The sequence below is a fragment of the Notolepis coatsorum genome (assembly GCF_963971535.1).
Source record: "Notolepis coatsorum genome assembly, chromosome: 3".
Taxonomy (NCBI): Eukaryota; Metazoa; Chordata; class Actinopteri; order Aulopiformes; family Paralepididae; genus Notolepis; species Notolepis coatsorum.
Genome location: NC_140167.1, coordinates 816,061 through 836,213, shown reverse-complemented (window position 1 = coordinate 836,213; position 20,153 = coordinate 816,061). Strand labels below are relative to the sequence as shown.

Below are 20,153 nucleotides of genomic sequence, written 5' to 3'. Positions count from 1 at the left end.
AGGAGATGCTGGGTTCGAGCCCAGCTCTCGGTATTGCTACCAGCTTGGCTGGTCGGTCATACTAACACAATTGGCAGTATTAGGGGGTGGGAAGCCGGTGGGTGGGGATCGGACGTTGTGGACAGCGACTCCTACAGGTCGGTTGGTGCGCCTGCGCAGTAGAATCAGGAAGCGACGGGGGCGGCGTGTCCCTCCCACGCGTTACTCCTCACCACTGAGAGATCGCGCTGTGCAGGTAAAAAGATGCGACGGCTGCCTCCTCACCTGTATCTCAGAGAGTCTGGCTGACGTCCTCTGGCTGTCGTTCAGGTTGGTGAGGCTCTCGCCCAGCTCCGCCACACAGCCGCCCGCCCAGCTGTCGATGCCCTCGCTGAGCTGGCGCACGTCGTCCCAGACGGAGAGACTCTGGCTCAGGAGCTCGATGTTCTCCTCGACCCGCTCAGACACCTGCAGGGAGGAGGAGTTAAAGTCCCATCTGTCCCAGTTCAACCACCTGTACATTATGGTAGGGCTGTACCCATGTATATGGTAGGGCTGTACCCATGTCATTCTTTTTACATTCAAAGCTTCTATTGAAGTTTTCGAATGAAGCTTCGAATGTCTGTCATATTTTATGACTTAATCATACATTTTATTTTTTTTATTAAATATCCTAAAAAACAAAATCCTCAATTTGAATAAAGTGATTAATGTGATTAAATGAGTATATTTTTTTATTAAATCAACTTTCTTTAATGAATATAGTCAGTTTCGTCAACATAAATAATCCACTAAGGGCTCACGGTTGGTACGAAAGTGATGGTGACGTCTTGATGAGCGTGAGCGGCGCGGGGAGCGGAGCGGGCGGTTTTGACGTGAGCGAGGAGTGGGTTTTAAAATGGGTCGGCGCGACGTCCGGAGCGAGAGTTCTCCTCCGCTCCAATCCGCTCCCGGCCGCTCACAGTGGTTTAACACTGATGTTAATATACATGTAGTACAATGCCAAAGCAACAGATGGCGATGTACAAACATGAAGGCCATTTTCAACCAATGAGAATTGAGAAGGGTGAACCTGTGATATCCTGTTCAGGCTTTGTCACTCACTCCTGTTAGAAAAAGTATCGACGCCATTGTTGTTGTCGTTAGCTTACATGCTAACGTTAATGGCAGCGACCATAGCATTGTGGCTCGGCTAGCCTATCATCGCTTAATAGAGCTAGTGAATGGATAAACAACGTTATTTAACATTGCAGAATGGGTACAATTACAATGCGGCTCAATACAAACAATTGTTAAGGGGCCCAGGGGGTGTAGACTGTTGTAGTTTGAGCTAATTTACACCAAAAAAATTAAAATCTGCCGAGCGATCTGGCGCGGGGAGCGCTCGATTCAAGGTGAGCGGGGAGCGAGCGGAGAGTGACTTGGGGGCGGGGTCAACATGAGCGATTAGCGGAGCGGACCAAGCTTTAAAGAGCGAAGAGCGGATTTCTCGGCCGCGCCGATCCGCTCACGTGGCCTGAGCCTAATCTTTATCTGCAACTGTGAAGAAAAACCCCATTGGTTTAAACAGAATGAATAGACATTAAAGAAAATTCATAAAAAATAAATAAAATAAATATATAAAAAAATTAATTTGAATGTCAACGTTATGAATGAAGCTTCAAAGCTTTGAACTATTGGGTACAGCCCTAGTACAGTATGTTGCTGTTGCACTTTACCATTACATCTGCACTCTGGTTGGATGGCAAACTTATTTTCATTGTACTGTACTTGTGCTGTATGATGATGACAATACATTTTAATCTAATCTGAATATAATCTAATCTAATATAACCTAATCTAATGTAACAGACGTACGTCCAGCCACTGGTCCACCAGGGCCTCCACGTCCCTCTTCATCATCTGAGCGTCACAGTCCGGAATCTTCTTCACTTCACTCAGCAGCTGCTTCCCTTTACAGGAGAACTGGTCCAGGTCTCTCTGCTTACCGGCCATCTCTGCTTTCACAGCCTCGTGCTGAGAGAGGGGGGGGGGAGAGGGGGGAGAGGAGAGGGGGGAGGGAGGAGAGAGAGAGAGAGGAAGAGAGAGGGGGGGGGAGAGAGGGGGGATGGGGGGAGGGAGAGGGGGGAGAGAGAGAAGGGGGGGAGAGAGAGAGAGGGGGGGGGGGAGGGAGGGAGGGAGGGGGGAGAGAGAAGGGAGGGGGGGAGGGGAGGGGGAGGGGGGGAGGGAGAGAGAGGAAGAGAGAGGGGGGATGGGGGGAGGGAGAGGGGGGAGAGAGAGAAGGGGGGGAGAGAGAGAGGGGGGGGGGGGGGAGAGAGAGAAGGGAGGGAGGGGGGAGAGAGAAGGGAGGGGGGAGGGGAGGGAGAGAGAGGGGGGAGGGGGGAGAGAGAGAGGGGGGAGAGAGAGGGGAGGGAGGGAGGAGAGAGAGAGAGAGAGAGAGGAAGAGAGAGGGGGGGGAGAGAGGGGGGATGGGGGAGGGAGAGGGGGGAGAGAGAGAAGGGGGGGAGAGAGAGAGAGGGGGGGGGAGAGAGAGAGAAGGGAGGGAGGGGGGAGAGAGAAGGGAGGGGAGGGAGAGAGAGGGGGGAGGGGGGAGAGAGAGAGGGGGAGAGAGAGGGGAGGAGGAGGGGGGAGAAGGGGGGGGAGGGAGGAAGAGAGAGAGGGGGGGGAGAGAGAGAGAGGAAGAGAGAGAGAGAGAGAGAGAGAGAGAGAGAGAGAGAGAGAGAGAGAGAGGTGTTAAGATCAGATAATCCTTTATTGATTAATTTCGGCGTCATAGCAGCGTGGTGGAGGGGGGAGGGGAGGTACAGGTATGGGCAGGGTCATAGTTAAAAGATAAATAGAAGCAATCAAATTAGATCTGAATATAGAAATATTGGCTTGGCAAGATTTCTTGAAATAAGTAAAGAAAATATATCTAGGGTTCTCTCTCCTGATTGGATAAAGTGGGAACGGAAATGTATTTTGTGTTTACTGCAGAGCAGGAGGGACTGGGAGACCCATGTTACTGACCAGACACTCTGTATCAGTGATGGCTGTTTACTGCAGAGCAGGAGGGACTGGGAGACCCATGTTACTGACCAGACACTCTATATCAGTGATGGCTGTTTACTGCAGAGTGGAGGGACTGGGAGACCCATGTTACTGACCAGACACTCTATATCAGTGATGGCTGTTTACTGCAGAGTGGAGGGACTGGGAGACCCATGTTACTGACCAGACACTCTATATCAGTGATGTCTGTTTACTGCAGAGCAGGAGGGACTGGGAGACCCATGTTACTGACCAGACACTCTATATCAGTGATGTCTGTTTACTGCAGAGTGGAGGGACTGGAAGACCCATGTTACTGACCAGACACTCTATATCAGTGATGGCTGTTTACTGCAGAGTGGAGGGACTGAGAGACCCATGTTACTGACCAGACACTCTATATCAGTGATGTCTGTTTACTGCAGAGTGGAGGGACTGGGAGACCCATGTTACTGACCAGACACTCTATATCAGTGATGGCTGTTTACTGCAGAGTGGAGGGACTGGTAGACCCATGTTACTGACCAGACACTCTGTATCAGTGATGTCTGTTTACTGCAGAGTGGAGGGACTGGGAGACCCATGTTACTGACCAGACACTCTATATCAGTGATGACTGTTTACTGCAGAGTGGAGGGACTGGGAGACCCATGTTACTGACCAGACACTCTATATCAGTGATGACTGTTTACTGCAGAGTGGAGGGACTGGGAGACCCATGTTACTGACCAGACACTCTATATCAGTGATGGCTGTCGGAATGTGGAGTTACTTAATACTTATTTTAACAAGAAAAATACCACTTACAGCTCCTTTAATCTGAGAACGGGAAGGACTGCCATGCAGTTTAACGAGACTGGGGCACGATGTAGAGAATCAAAGAGAATAGATATGGTAAATGGTAAATGGCTGCTTTTTTTTTTTTTTACTTTATTTTTTAGCGTTTATCGCTTTTTCTGGTCAAGCATGACCGACAGTTGTAGGGTGAAACGGGAGAGAGAGCAGGGGGAGACATTCGGCAAATGACGGCGAGTCCGGGAATCGAACTCGGAGTCAACCAGATCCGTGACGCAGCACGGAGTCCCGCGACGCAGCGCGGTAACATGGTGTGCTACTGGAGCACCCCAATGGCTGCTTTTTTATATAGTGCTTTTATCCAAAGCGCTTTACAATTTGTTCCTCACATTTTACCCATTCACACACCGACGGCGGAGGCAACCATGCAAGGTGCCAACCTGCTCATCGGGAGCAATTAGGGGGTTAAGTGTCTTGCTCAAGGACACATCGACACGCTGCCCGGGAGGAGCGGGAATCGAACCGGGAACCTCCAGATTGCCAGACGACTGCTCTACCTCCCGAGCCACTGTCGCCCCAGTGTATCCACGATGGAGAGAATCAATAGATACATGGTTGTCCTCACCTTGGACAGCGACCTCTTGGTCTCCTCGTGGTCCTTCAGGGCAGAGCTGATCTCCACCACCGCCTCGCTGCTCTCCGTGACGCCGCTGATGGAGGCCTTCAGGCCCTGGTACTCCCTCATGAGCTCCACCAGAACACTGCACTGCTCCTGTCTGACACGCAGATACAGAGGACCGTCACGCTCAGGGCCTTCACAGGCTCTTCAAACAAGATGGTGCTAAGTCTCCACTAGGGGGTGGTCTGGAGGGGGGCTGAGTCTCCACTAGGGGGTGATCTGGAGGGGGGCTGAGTCTCCACTAGGAGGTGGTCTGGAGGGGGGCTGAGTCTCAACTAGGGGGTGGTCCGGAGGGGGGGGGGGGGGGGGGGGGCTGAGCCTCAACTAGGGGGTGGTCTGGAGGGGGGCTGAGTCTAAACTAGGGTTGGTCTGGAGGGGGGCTGAGTCTCCACTAGGGGGTGGTCTGGAGGGGGGCTGAGCCTCAACTAGGGGGTGGTCCTGAGGGGGGCTGAGTCTCAACTAGGGGGTGGTCCGGAGGGGGGCGTACCTGTCGGTGATGAGCCTCTGGGTGTCCTCCCAGGTGGACGTACCTGTCGGTGATGAGCCTCTGGGTGTCCTCCCAGGTGCTCTCCAGGGTCAGGGTTAGACGTACCTGTCGGTGATGAGCCTCTGGGTGTCCTCCCAGGTAGACGTACCTGTCTGTGATGAGCCTCTGGGTGTCCTCCCAGGTGCCCTCCAGGAGGCTGAGCTCCCGCAGCACCTCCCCCCCCAGCTCTGCGTCTCTCTGGGCCAGCGTGCGCCCCTTGTCCCGCAGCCACTGCTCCTCGTGCTGGTGGCTCTGCAGCTCGTCCTCCAACTGGTTGAAGAAGCGCAGCCTGGCGAGAGAAAACTGGTGTTTAGGGGTGTTTTTTCAATGTATGTGATGTATAGATTGGGGGGAGATGGTAGCATCTAAAGGTGCCAGGTAAGAGAGGTCGAAATGAGCAGGAGACGGTGGTTCAGAGCGAGCAGGGTGTTAGTGTGAGTACCACACTGAGCAGGGCAGAATGTTTTGAATTCCCCAGTACATCAACAAGCTGATACCGGCACAGAGCGAGGGAGAGGGGTGACATCCTTATTGAAACAGTAATGAAATGTTTAAAATGTGTGAATCAATCAATCAATCACACAAAGAACATGATTCTACCTCTGCTGCAGGCCGTGCAGGCTGGGCTCCCTGAGGCTCTGGTGATCCGCCTTCTCCTCGATGTCCTCCACGATCTTGAGCAGCTGCTCCTTGCGCTGCCTGAACGAGGTCCACAGCGCGCCCAGCGCCTCCGCCTCGCTCTGCCTGGCGCCCAGCAGGTTCCTCACGGCGTCCAGCTCCCCGCTCAGCGAGTCCGCCAGCACCCGGCACGAGGTCCGCGACGACCCCCCCTCTTCAGTGACCTGAAAATCGTAATCAATGCTGTTCGATTCAAGTCCAGCCTGAAGACATGGCTCAAAATGGACGATACTTAACCCAGACACTCAGCTAAAAGGCACCCTTACATGTTCTTATGCGTCTGTTATGTATATAAATGTTAAATGGTATATGTGATGTGTTGTGATGTCATGTCTGTGTGATGCATGTCTAAGCATCTCGTTCCCCCCCCCCACAAGGACCACAATGGAAATAAGCTCTGAGCTTTCTTGTGTTCATCCTTGGCAGTATCTCCTGACTGTGCTTTCTGTCACATGTTTATTTTTATATTGTCAAATAAAGTCATTCATTCATTCACTCCTCCTCCTCTCCACTCACGTGGAGGTGGCCCTGGGGGTTAGGGTTAGGGTTACTCACGTGGAGGTGGCCCTTGGGTTAGGGTTACTCACGTGGAGGTGGCCCTTGGGTTAGGGTTAGGGTTACTCACGTGGAGGTGGCCCTTGGGTTAGGGTTACTCACGTGGAGGTGGTCCTTGGGTTAGGGTTACTCACGTGGAGGTGGCCCTGGCAGAGGCCCGTGTCGAGGCCCACGGCGAGCTGCTCCAAGTGGGCCACGTCCGGCACCACAGCGGCCAGCTCCTGCTGCAGCTCCTCCACCCGACCTGAGGAAAGAAACATGAACCAGTTTAAAAGACATTTACATTTTTTTTTTTTTTTAAACCTTTATTTATCCAGGCAAGCAATTAAGAACAAATTCTTATATACAAAAGCAGCCTGTCCAAAAAGCAAAGGCCTTGTTATGGTTATGTTTTTGTTACAAGTAAATAAAATACAAAATGACAGTAGCAAATATTATACAAGGACAACAACAAATAAGGGAGAGAGAAGGAAAGGGAGAGAGGGAAAAAGAGAAATGAAGAGCGAGAACCAGAGGGAGAGAGAGAAGAAAGGGGGAGAGAAGTTAAAAAAAATGTGTATTTCTTTTATTTCTTAAAAGAAAGTTAAAAAAAGGAATATTGGAAAAGGTATAAGGAGGAGGTTTTGTGGTCGTCTTGTATTGTATAAGTTGCATGGTTTGAAATAAATAAATGAAACTAGGGATGTTCGATATTGGCTTTTTTACCGATATCCGATATACCGATATTGTCCAACTCTTAATTTCCGATACCGATATCAACCGATACCGATATATGCAGGGTCCCCCCCTGCAATTATTCCCCAAAAACGGAATAATTTCAGGTAATTATAACATTATAACATTATGCATACTTTTGACAATAAATAAAATAAGAATTTCTTCTTACTTGCTTGCCTGGGTAAATAAAGGTTAAATAAATGTAAAAAAAAAAAAAAAAAAATCTTTTTACATTTCAATGCCAATATCGGTAGGCCGATAATATGGGACGTCCCTAACTGAACCTGAAACTGACCCCGGTCCCAGCTCCCGGCGCCCTCCGCCGTCTGCCTCAGCGCCCGCAGGACCCCGGCCGCTGCCGTGCGGCTCTGCAGGAAGGCCTCCAGGCGCTGCAGGCACTCCCCCCGCAGCCGGGCGATCTGCTGCGCCTCCAGGTAGGGCTGCAGGCCGCTCTCCTGGCGGCTCTGGAAGAGCTGCGCGTCGCCGGGCTCACAGCAGCCACACAGCAGCTCCGTCTGCTGCTCCAGGTGCCGCCGGGCCCCGGCCTCCTGCTGCTGCAGCGTCTGCAGGGTCTCCTGCCACACACACGGGGCCGGGGCGTGGGTTAAAGTACCGCTTTAAGATGCTGTACGACAAAACGCTCGTAACTCAGTGGGCTGGTTTCACAGACAACGATTAAGAATAGTTATATTGTTAGGAAATGTACTTGGAGTGAAAAGCAGTGAAAGCAGGTTCTTAACCCTTTCACTACCACACTACAGACGGTTAACCTTTCACTACCACACTACAGATGGTTAACCTTCTGTCGTGTGGTTGTGAAAGGATTAACCCTTTGTCGTGTGGCAGTGAAAGGGTTAACCTTCTGTATCGTCGCAGTGAAAGGGTTAACCCTTTGGTAATGTGGTTGATAGTGAAATGGTTAAAGGAACATGCCAACTTTTGGGGGAATGTGCTTATTTTCCCCCCAGAGTCAGACAAGAATATAGATACCCTTCTCATCTCAGTGCGTGCAGAGAGAGACCCACAGTGGGCTGGCTAGCTTAGCACAATGACTGGAAGTGGATATGGACCAGTAGCCTAGCTCTGTCAAAAGTAACAAAATACACTTTCCAAAAAACTCCCAAACCGATGTTGTGACTTGTGTATTTATTTACCACATGTAGAAATAAATAAATAAGAACATACTGCCCTGCAGAAGAGAACTGCAGTAACTAAAACAAATTTCAAAATTTAGTTATAAGTGACATTTTATTTCTCAATATCTGCTATATCTTGTGACAACGTTTCGGAGTTCAATCTTGCTCTGTTTTAGAGAAAACAGGTATACAAAATGGCAGAAACTACAAAATCACTGGATAGTCAAAAAACTTTAAAGCCATTTTCTCTGCAGTTAGCTTCTGCAGGGCAGCATAGTCTGAACTATTTTCTTGAGAGCAAATAAGCTAATTTCCCCCAAAGTTGGCGTGTTCCTTTAATCTAGAAGTAGGCTTAATCCAAGTCCATGCAACCCAATGTGTTCCTATCTGAATGAATAATGAATGATGAATGATGTGTGTGTGGTTCTCACCTGGACCTGGTCCGCTGCAGGCTTCAGGGCGGAGATGTTCACCTGGCAGGTGGAGTGCAGGCTGGACAGCAGGTTCTCGCTCCACTGGGAGAACTTCAGCAGCGCCAGGTCAAACTGCTCCACCTGGGACAGGTGCTTCTGCAGCCCTGCCAGTCTGTACACAGTACAGGAAATTATATTTTACAGAATTATTGTTCTGAATAAACTGCAATTAACCACTGTTTATATCTATTTTCAGGAAAAAAGGAGAGAACCAGGAGTTGTGTGACAAATAACAATAGGCGGTGACAGAAGTGAATTGATTGAGTATGGTAAACAGATAGGGGTGAATGTGTATGGGTGCACCATGAATGCTAATAATGTTTTCTGAGCATCGCTAACACATTGTTTTCATCACAATTTAAGGGGCCTAGTAATAGACACGGTGTATTCTGACACTGTGAGTACATTCCCTGGGGTTATGGATGTCCCTAGATACCAAGAAGATGCAAATGGACCTCGTAGGAAGTGGAGCAATATTCCATTTGCCAATATGTATGTATGTATGTATGTATATATATATATATATATATATTTTAGGCGTTTTTTTTTTTTCTCAGAAAATGTTCCACAGGTGGAAGAGGTTAAGGTAATGAACAAATGATTTGTCATTTGGTCAAAGAGAGGAATAAATTAAAAAGGAAAAACATCACGACTTGTGAAAAGTGATGACAAGGACGACTGACCAGACATGAGTGAGTATAGGAGACGAGTGAATCTGTAAGTTTGGGCGCGCCATGGATGTTTTGATATGTTATCTGATCATTAACCTAAGCTAACTAACTTGATATGATGTAATTCCATGGAAAAGCTAAACTAATAAAAAGTGCTAAAGTAACACTGAGGCAAACAGGCCATTGCAGGCCAGCACCGCAGCTTAAAAGGTCCTGCATAGGACTTTGCATGGGCAGCCTGTTGCAAACAGTGCAAAATAAGCATTCTGTCAAAGAGAGAGCATCCTTTGAAAGAGAGAGACCAGAGTGGGGCGAGCCAATCCAACAACAGTCCGAGACAAGGAAGCACGACTCAGGCATCACCTGGAACGCGACACGGAGTTCTGGACGAAAACAAGGATAGTGTTTTTATAAGATAGTGATAAACAGAAATGACCATGCGCAAGCCAGCAGATGGTATACGTTTTCTGTTCTGTATTCCTTTATCATAAATCCAAGTGGGACAGCAGAGGCTGGAGGAGGCAGAGACTGAAGGTCCTGAGGGATCCAGGGGGGATGCGCTGGACAGAAGTCTGCCGCAAATGACACCAAAGCCAGCACCTCAAAGTTAAGTACAAGTGCAACTCCACATGCCAGCCCAATTGGGGTCACCTTGCCAGCAATCTCACTGTATGAACATATATTGAGTAAATAAGGACATAACTTATTTGACATTTTGTTTCCATTTTTATTATTTTTTTTTTTTACATAAGGAGAGCAACAATAAGCCTCCATAGTTATATGTATATCCATATAATGTATATCCATGACATGACCCTCGACCATATGCAAGTAATGGTTGTATGCACCGACCATCAAATTTACTTTATTTTATTTGACAGGGGACAGGTAATAATAAGAATTTATTCTTCTTCCTGCTCCTTTTTGCTTATGGGTGTATTTGAATATAATAACAAAAGGAGTTATAGGAATCTGTACCAAGTGCAAACTGAAATATAATGAAATGAAATGATGGTGCCCCCAGGTTGACGGCCAACACGATAAAGCGAGTCATGATGGACGTGATGAATGTACCTGGATTGTGACAAAGTGATGTGAAATGTGAAATTCATGTATTTGGGGTTAAGGCCTAAGGGATTCCTGTCTAGATGTGTGCCCGGGGAATGGGGACCTCTCGGTTATGAGAACTAGATCAAAGAAGAAGAAATCTATCTCTGCCGGGGGAGGGGGTCTCTATTTGAATACTGTGCAGCTCGCAAGAGGTGGCTTATGTTCAAGATGGGATCAGCCTGACCTGGTGGGGGGGTGTGTCCTAAGGGACAAAGAGGGGTACCCTACACAAGCAGGTTCCAAAGGTCAAAGTGAACCATACAAATTAAAGAGTCTTATTCATCATTTCTTTCAATGTATTATAGAATTGGATATTTCCAGTAAGCGGTTGTATGTCACTAGAACAGTTACTGCACAAGTCTGGTTTAGCAACTAATTGTATCAATGAGTGAATGAGAATTGGTTGTGCATTCAATGTTTACTTTTAGGAGGTCAACTATTATAGTTTGTAAGATAGGCCAAGATGGCTAGGAGAGAGTATTAGTAAACTTGAATCTCTCCGTAACCTATTATGTGTATTGGAGTAAACAGTGAAAATGTTGGCACGGGACTGTACAATGGAGCTTGGCTAGGTCAAATTTAGAATGGGAATAGTGGTGTAAACAAGTAGTTATATATGGGAATTTCTAATTGTAATTTTTCTGTGGACATGTTGCATTGGCCTGGCGAGGTAGTGTTGGACGGATGATGGACAGACTGTGGGTCTAGGAGCAGCCCAAAGGTGGAGAAGGAGGTGGAGAAGGAGGACTTCTCGGCAGACTATTCTTGCTTACAGAGGATTGGCTTACAGTCATACCAGCCTGAACATGCCCAATCTCGTCCGATCGTGGAGGCTAAGCACGTTCAAACCTGAGTACCTGGTATGGTAAACATCAGGAAATCGTATGTAAAGCATGGACTATGGACTGGACAGAGACGTTGAGTCAACATTGATAAAGAGTGTTTGTTGTGAAAATGCCATTTTATGTATTTACGGTTGTTGTGTTTGCATTTATGTAAGATAATCATGTTTAACAAAATATTGACGGTTAGTCAAATGTTGAAGAAAGTAAGGTGGAGGGTTGAAGGGGAAAGTTGCTGGCTGTAAGTCACAATAGGTCACGGTTTTACCTTTCTTACAAATCTTGACAACAGGGAGTACATTTTTTCTCCTGTAAGGACGGAGGTTTACTGAAATATTGTGGGCCTTTTGCCATAATGCCTCGAATGGACTTACGAAATTAGTAGGTCTATGGATTAGATAAGCCTGAGCAGTGATTTTCACTGCTTGGTCGACGTATTCTGCTTCTAGGCACAGTAACTGGGGGAGTTGGTATATATATACACAAAAGACTAGTGCATAGTCACGGTATAAATACGGGTGTATCTAAAGGGAGGATATGTTGAGATGGGAAACAGGTTAAACACAAAATGTGGGACAGTATGATGGTTGAATAAAGATTTTAAGTGGGGAGATAAGGTGTAAAATACACAGGAAAAAGGACGTATGAGGCACTGAACAAGCAAAGTTGTGTGTCCTATTATTTAACATTATTATCAAAATGTTTTCAGCATATAAAAGAAAAGCTTTTAGATGATAGGTTGGTTTTTGCAAATATAGAAGGGAAAACTTCATACAGTAATCTGCAATTTACTTGGTGATGAATAAGTTACAAATAATAAATTAATTTAATAGTAGTTTATGCTTTGAAAATGTTCAACTTGTGCATGCTGATGGTTTACAAAGACCAACAATGAGGCACAGCATTTCAGGTGCCACTGAGGAACGACACTGGGATACGAGTTTTTTTTCTGTAACAAATCTGCGGTATCAGGTTTTTTCCCTCTCATTAATGAAGTGTTTCATTAATGAAAATGTATTGTATAGCCAAGGTATATCTGAGGTACATCTTGCATGTTGGTACCGAGTAGGGTGTTATGTTTATACTCATTAATTTAGTCATGTGAAGTATTAACAGTCATTATTACATATATCACTAGTACATATATGTGGTAGGCACGGATAAGTAGTACATATTCATGGCATTGCCATGAAAGGGAGGATTGTGGTGGCAGAATGCCATATATGCACATCCTATATAAAATAGATTACACCTTTATGGTTACAGGTCATTACAAAACACATCCCAGGTCACAGACATTTATATCCTCTGAGCAAACGGTGTCAGAGTGGCCCAGAAGGAGTGCAAGGGATATTCTAATATTCCTTTATTCACACATAAACACCAGAAAGATTGTGAAAGAATAAGTCTGAACTCAGCCTGTGGCCTCAGATAAACTCACACTGAGAGGAGCTCGCAGAACTCCAGTGCAGACCGGTTTTGTGAAAAACGATGAACAAGCCAGAAAACCACGCAGTTTAAAAAGGAAAATTGGCTATAACAACTATTAGAACACACCTATCTTGCACCAAAACTTGACCAATTAGAAAAGTGACCTGCCTTTATTGCAACATGACAGGGAATGAGAGTATAAATATTGCCTCCGATACTGTGACTGTTAGGACTTTGGTTTTGATCTTCATGTGAAATAAACAAGTTCCTCCTTTTCATCCGATCTGCCCTGTGCCGTCTGCATCTCTGTCTTCAGTCCTGATTCATTCTATAGTGTGAGAAATCAAAGTACTCCACTACACTACCTGTGAGGGATGGCTTGGTTCTGGTTCTGACAGAGTCTCTACCTGTGAGGGATGGCTTAGTTCTGGTTCTGACAGAGTCCTACCTGTGGGGGATGGCCTGGTTCTGACAGAGCAGCCTCCTCTCCAGCGCCACCAGCTCCTCCCTCAGCTCCCCGGCCCTCAGCTCCGGGGCCGCTGCACACAGAGACGAGCCCAGAGAGGCCAGCCCGGCATGGAGGGGCTCCAGGGAGAGCAGCTCACAGTGCAAGCCCTAAAGGGGGTGGGGGGGGGGGGGGGGGGGGTGGGATGGTGGATTTATTCGGGTTGGGTACAGTTCACGTTTGAACCGATACAATCGATACCGGTCCCCAGGCCATCAGGATGCTCAATGACAATGACACGATGTAACAACCCATCATCACACTCACTGCACACACATCCACATGTACACACTCACTTTAAACTCACCTTACCACTCACTTTACTCCCTTTAGACACTTTATATTGATCTATTATTAAAGAGATTTGCACTACATCCATACCTCATTTGCACCCTACCCTAAGTTTTGTACCTCATCTCATTTCTGCATTGTACCTCACTGTTACTCATACTCAAAAAGTTTGGTTACAGTACTGAAATGTAGCACCGGTGGATCTCACGTGAATCCGTACTCGGTAGTATCGACGTGATTCAGTCGGTACCCTTAAAAGTACCGGATTCGGTACCCATCCCTAGCATTTATATAGCAGCTTTTATCCAAAACGCTTTACAATTAGTTCCTCACATTTTACCCGTTCACTCACACATTCACACACCGACGGCGGAGGCGACCATGCAAGGTGCCAACCTGCTCATCGAGAGCAGTTAGGGGTTAAGTGTCTTGCTCAAGGACACTTCGACACCCCCCCCCCGGGAGGAGCGGGAATCGAACCGGGAACCTTCCGACATACCAGACGGTGCAAATGAGGTATGAATGTGGTGCAAATCTCTTGAATAATAGATCCATATAAAGTGTAATAGATAACCCTAGTGTGTTAAAGTGTCTAAAGTGAATAAAGTGAGTGGTAAGGTGAGTGTTTGTTAAAGTGAGTGTGTACATGTGGATGTGTGTGCAGTGTGTGTAGATGATGGGTTGTTGTTACATAGTATGGGAATATGTATGATGTATGTATTCCGTTTACCTGCAGGTCCTGTATCTCTGCAGCTTGTTTACCTGCAGGTCCTGTATCTCTGCAGCTTGTTTACCTGCAGGTCCTGTATCTCTGTAGCTTGTTTACCTGCAGGTCCTGTATCTCTGTAGCTTGTTTACCTGCAGGTCCTGTATCTCGTCAGCTTGTTTACCTGCAGGTCCTGTATCTCGCTCGTCAGCTTGCTCTTGTCGGCCGGTAGGCCGCGGCTCTCTGGTGTGGACGCAGACTCGCTCCGCTCCAAACAGGACACCAAGTTGGAGCGATCCTTCTCGTACCTGACACAAAGTAACAGAGACACGCCGATGTCTTATAAGTTCCATATCTATATTACAGTTTTAAGTACATAGGGTGGGCTGAACATTCTAGAGTTAGCTTTGATTGATTGATTGAACATTTTATTAACAGATTGCAGAATGGGTACAATACAGTACTGCTAAGGGGATGCAGACCAGAGAAAGACTTCCGTCTTGTTTACATGGGGTCCCCCATTTTCAATGCATTACATACTCTAAACAAACCAGCTAACAACTAGCTTTTTCTTGCATTTTGGCTTTCATAGTTTTCCTTAGTTTATTATCAGCACTTTTGCCAAGCATTGAAACACAGTTGTTTTGCAGTTCAGTTAATTATTAGTATTATTTTCTTTACCTTTTCAACTTTTCTCCCATCCCCCGCTTCTTTTCCCCTGACAGCTAGGAGTTTTACTAGGAGAGCGTAACGCCCGCAGAGGATCATGCTATCTCCCTCCTAGACTGACCAGTAGGAGTCGCTGTTGCAACAACCAAGAATCATGACACAACGGCTTCCTACCCGTGAACACCGTGTGTTGTGTTGGTAGCGACGCCTGACCGAGCCAGAGACCCTACCTCTGCCAGAGAGTCAACAGGTGCTCCAGGCTGACCCTACCTCTGGTCAGCAGGTGCTCCAGGCTGCCCCTACCTCTGGTCAGCAGGTGCTCCAGGCTGCCCCTACCTCTGGTCAGCAGGTGCTCCAGGCTGCCCCTACCTCTGGTCAGCAGGTGCTCCAGGCTGACCCTACCTCTGGTCAGCAGGTGCTCCAGGCTGCCCCTACCTCTGGTCAGCAGGTGCTCCAGGCTGACCCTACCTCTGCCAGAGAGTCAGCAGGTGTTCCAGGCTGACCCTACCTCTGCCAGAGAGTCAGCAGGTGCTCCAGGCTGACCCTACCTCTGCCAGAGAGTCAGCAGGTGTTCCAGGCTGACCCTACCTCTGCCAGAAAGTCAGCAGGTGCTCCAGGCTGACCCTACCTCTGCCAGAGAGTCAACAGGTGCTCCAGGCTGACCCTACCTCTGCCAGAGAGTCAACAGGTGCTCCAGGCTGACCCTACCTCTGCCAGAGAGTCAACAGGTGCTCCAGGCTGACCCTACCTCTGCCAGAGAGTCAACAGGTGCTCCAGGCTGACCCTACCTCTGCCAGAGAGTCAGCAGGTGCTCCAGGCTGACCCTCCAGGCTGACCCTACCTCTGCCAGAGAGTCAACAGGTGCTCCAGGCTGCCCTGCTTGTCCTTGGCCCGCTGCACGTCGTGGTCGTAGCCGCTCTGCAGCAGCGTCACGGCCCGCTCAGCCTGCTGCCGGTCACTGAGCCTGCGGGCTCCGGCCCACAGAGACAACATGGCCGCCTTCAGCCTCTCCAGACACTGAGACACATCCTGGAGGGAGAGGGGGGGGTAGGGAGGGAGAGGGGGAGAGGGAGAGGGAGGGGGAGAGAGAGAGAGAGAGGGGGGTGAGATAGAGAGGCGGAGAGAGAGAGGGAGGGGGAGAGAGAGAGGGAGGGAGGGGGGAGAGGGAGAGAGATTGAGAGGGAGAGGGAGAGGGGGGGAGATAGAGAGGGGGAGAGAGAGAAAGACAAAGACAACAATCACATTACATCTGGGGATACTCATACAGAGACATGGAGGAACGGGTGTCTTGTATTGGCACGTACCTTTTTAAACTAGCTTTTAAATGAATTATTATCTTTATTTTATTGTCTTATTTTTCTTTATTTCTATTATTTTTATTTAAATAATTATCGTTTTTAATAATTGTATTTGTTATTTTCTTTATGTCTTATTTTACTGTTATTCAAATGTGTTCTTACTTTACTGTTCTTCATACTTTTTTTTCCAGCTGGTCAGACTAGAGGTGGTGGGAGTCCAGCTGGTCAGACTAGAGGTGGTGGGAGTCCAGCTGGTCAGACTAGAGGTGGTGGGAGTCCAGCTGGTCAGACTAGAGGTGGTGGGAGTCCAGCTGGTCAGACTAGAGGTGGGGGGGGTCCAGCTGGTCAGACTAGAGGTGGTGGGAGTCCAGCTGGTCAGACTAGAGGTGGTGGGAGTCCAGCTGGTCAGACTAGAGGTGGTGAGAGTCCAGCTGGTCAGACTAGAGGTGGGGGGAGTCCAGCTGGTCAGACTAGAGGTGGTGGGAGTCCAGCTGGTCAGACTAGAGGTGGTGGGAGTCCAGCTGGTCAGACTAGAGGTGGGGGGGGTCCAGCTGGTCAGACTAGAGGTGGGGGGGTCCAGCTGGTCAGACTAGAGATGGGGGAGTCCAGCTGGTCAGACTAGAGGTGGGGGGAGTCCAGCTGGTCAGACTAGAGGTGGTGGGAGTCCAGCTGGTCAGACTAGAGGTGGTGGGAGTCCAGCTGGTCAGACTAGAGATGGTGGGAGTCCAGCTGGTCAGACTAGAGGTGGTGAGAGTCCAGCTGGTCAGACTAGAGATGGGGGGAGTCCAGCTGGTCAGACTAGAGGTGGTGGGGGTCCAGCTGGTCAGACTAGAGGTGGGGGGAGTCCAGCTGGTCAGACTAGAGGTGGTGGGAGTCCAGCTGGTCAGACTAGAGGTGGTGGGAGTCCAGCTGGTCAGACTAGAGGTGGTGGGAGTCCAGCTGGTCAGACTAGAGGTGGTGGGAGTCCAGCTGGTCAGACTAGAGGTGGTGAGAGTCCAGCTGGTCAGACTAGAGGTGGGGGGAGTCCAGCTGGTCAGACTAGAGGTGGTGGGAGTCCAGCTGGTCAGACTAGAGATGGTGGGAGTCCAGCTGGTCAGACTAGAGGTGGTGAGAGTCCAGCTGGTCAGACTAGAGATGGGGGGAGTCCAGCTGGTCAGACTAGAGGTGGTGGGGGTCCAGCTGGTCAGACTAGAGGTGGTGGGAGTCCAGCTGGTCAGACTAGAGATGGTGGCGGAGAGGGGGATGAGAAGGAAGCTGGCCGGAGAACCCCTCCAAGTCAAGTCAAGTCAAGAGTTTTATTTGTCACGGCATACAAGTATACAATGAAATGCGGGGGGTCTTGCCCGCAACGAATTGTGCATAATACAATAATAATATATTAAGAATCCCCCTCCCCCTCCCACCCCCTCTATGAGGAGCATGTTCAGCCACAGACTCATACCCCCCTGACACTCCACTAACTGCCTCGGCCAGTCCTTTGTGCCGGCGGCCATTAGGCTTCATTAGGCTTCACTAGGCTTCATTAGGCACGGACTGCTGCCAGCAGCTGGAGAACTAACGGCTGCAGAACTCGAGAACTATTAGGAACGTCTGACCACTAAGTGTGTCTGACTCTTAACCACCAAAACCTGCACGGACTACAACGTATGACGTAGAGTATATCGTTAGGGTACCTTGTGTATACTGCACCTTGTGTATACCGTTTACTTTTACTCATACTCATAGTATACATTCAGATTCAAATTCTTTATTGCCATATTTATTGTAATGTATGATATAACCGATACTCCATACAGACCCTCATCTGCACCTTGTTTACACTGTTCAGAGTTAATTATATTGTTTATTACACTGTTTATTTTTTGTCATATGTACAGTATATATTCAAATGTGTTTTTATTGTCAAAGTCAAAAGTCAAAGTCAGCTTTATTGTCGCTTCTCATAATGTGCAAGACATACAGAGAAATTAAATTATGTTTCCCCCTTCCTACAGTTAATTGTCTATATTAATGTCTACTATTACCCTGCCCGTACCTGTACCTCCACCTCCCCCATGCTGCTATGAAGCCCGGATTTCCCCAAGGGGATCAATAAAGGAATATCTCATCTTATCTTAGTTGTTCACTTTATTGACAAGCTTTCCGTCTAAATAACCTTCATCAGAGCGGATGAGAGTGAAATAAGATAAGATAAGATAATCCTTTATTGATTATCTTGGGTGTCAAAACAGCAGGGGGGGGGATACATAGCTTCACAGCCCTATACACTATAGTATAGGTACACTTAAAGTATAATATAAAAAAAGTACAAACACAAGATAGTCCAGATATTCCAAAATGAAAAAGAGAAGTAAAGACTAAAGATATGTAAATAAATACCATGTGGTTCTGCAGAGCTCGGTAGGTCTCTGGTGACGAGGTCAGGGTTAGGGTGTTAAGATGTGTAAATAAATACCATGTGGTTCTGCAGAGCTCGGTAGGTCTCTGGTGACGAGGTCAGGGTTAGGGTGTTAAGATATGTAAATAAATACCATGTGGTTCTGCAGAGCTCGGTAGGTCTCTGGTGACGAGGTCAGGGTTAGGGTGTTAAGATATGTAAATAAACACCATGTGGTTCTGCAGAGCTCGGTAGGTCTCTGGTGACGAGGTCAGGGTTAGGGTGTTAAGATATGTAAATAAATACCATGTGGTTCTGCAGAGCTCGGTAGGTCTCCGGTGACGAGGTTAGGGTTAGGGTGTTAAGATATGTAAATAAATACCATGTGGTTCTGCAGAGCTCGGTAGGTCTCTGGTGACGAGGTGCAGGAGTCGATGGGATGCTCCAGCTTCACATGTAGTTCACCGAGTGTTGTTTGTGCCTGGAAGACAAACCAGATATACTGTAAACACATGTACTGTACCGTATATTTCATTTAAAACCTTTTATTTCAACTCCCGAGACACTGAGGCTACCCTCATTTACAGCGACAACAAGCTTACAAAACAAGACATAGTTTATCAGTGATTTCATATAAGTCGACACAGTGGTCAGAGATGATACTTTTAAACGCAGCAAGAGAAGAAAGAACCTTCAGCTTCTGAGTCAGTTGGAGGGCGTTCCAGGTGTTGGATATATACTCTATATACAACTCTATATTATCCTAATAATATAATAATAATAAAATAATAATAATAAAATAATACAATTGTATTTAATTTAATTTTATAATTCTATTCGATTGTGCTCCTATTTTAATTTAGTTTATATTCCATTTCATCTTATTCTACCTTCTATTTTATTCTACCATCTGTCCGTTAATGTCGCACCAAAAACGACCAAATCAGATTCCTTGTGTGTGTAAACTACTTGGCGATGAAGACCGGTCTGATTCTGATTCTGATACGATCTGATAACTGAAGTCCAGTACCTCCTCCAGGCTGGTGCTGAACCGGAGCTGCTGAGAGGAGTTCTCCTCCAGGTGTCGGTCCAGCTGCTGCACGCTCTCCTTCAGCTCCTCCCAGTACCGGCCGATCTGGGTCAGGCGGGCCTTGATGCGAGCCGCCTCCCCCGAGGACACGAACTGGGCCAGCGCCTGGGAGTCGGACTCCAGCCGGGAGAAGACCTCCGCCCGCTCCCCGAGCTCCGCGCCCACGGCCTGGTGTGAGGAGAGGAAGAGGATGAGATGAGATATTCCTTTATTGATCCCCTTGGGGAAATTCAGCCATCATAGCAGCATGGGGGAGGGGGGAGGGGAGGTACAGGTATGGGCAGGGTAATAGTACAGTAGAAAAGTAAACATAGGCAGTGTAAACAATATAATTAACTCTGAATATACGCATATGAGCAAGTGGGCAGTGTGATCAAGGTGCAGATGAGGGTCTGTCTATCAAAGCATGACGACAATAAGACTAAAATGTTATCAAACGTAAAAAAGAAAATAAAAAAACTGAGGACTTTTGGTGATTTTGGTACAGTAGCTATAGCACTATTATACAGTAGCACATGTGCTTGTTATTATTATTAGTGCTGTCAATCGATTAAAATATTTAGTCGCGATTAATCGCATGATCGTCCATAGTTAA

At 47.6% G+C, this 20,153-nt stretch overlaps 1 protein-coding gene across 1 annotated transcript in view; it reads right to left on the bottom strand.

Moving 5' to 3' along the window:
- The window catches only part of syne1b (spectrin repeat containing, nuclear envelope 1b), a gene marked incomplete at its 5' end in the record, with an annotated part of 448,744 nt that overhangs the window by 292,631 nt on the left and 135,960 nt on the right, over positions 1-20,153 (bottom strand). The window contains 13 exon segments of the mRNA XM_084310306.1: positions 265-447; positions 1,837-1,995; positions 4,430-4,580; positions 5,119-5,298; positions 5,610-5,851; positions 6,377-6,486; positions 7,255-7,534; positions 8,527-8,680; positions 13,071-13,237; positions 14,309-14,432; positions 15,635-15,822; positions 18,851-18,949; positions 19,499-19,726. Of these exon segments, the coding sequence (XP_084166432.1) occupies positions 265-447; positions 1,837-1,995; positions 4,430-4,580; positions 5,119-5,298; positions 5,610-5,851; positions 6,377-6,486; positions 7,255-7,534; positions 8,527-8,680; positions 13,071-13,237; positions 14,309-14,432; positions 15,635-15,822; positions 18,851-18,949; positions 19,499-19,726 (2,265 nt within the window).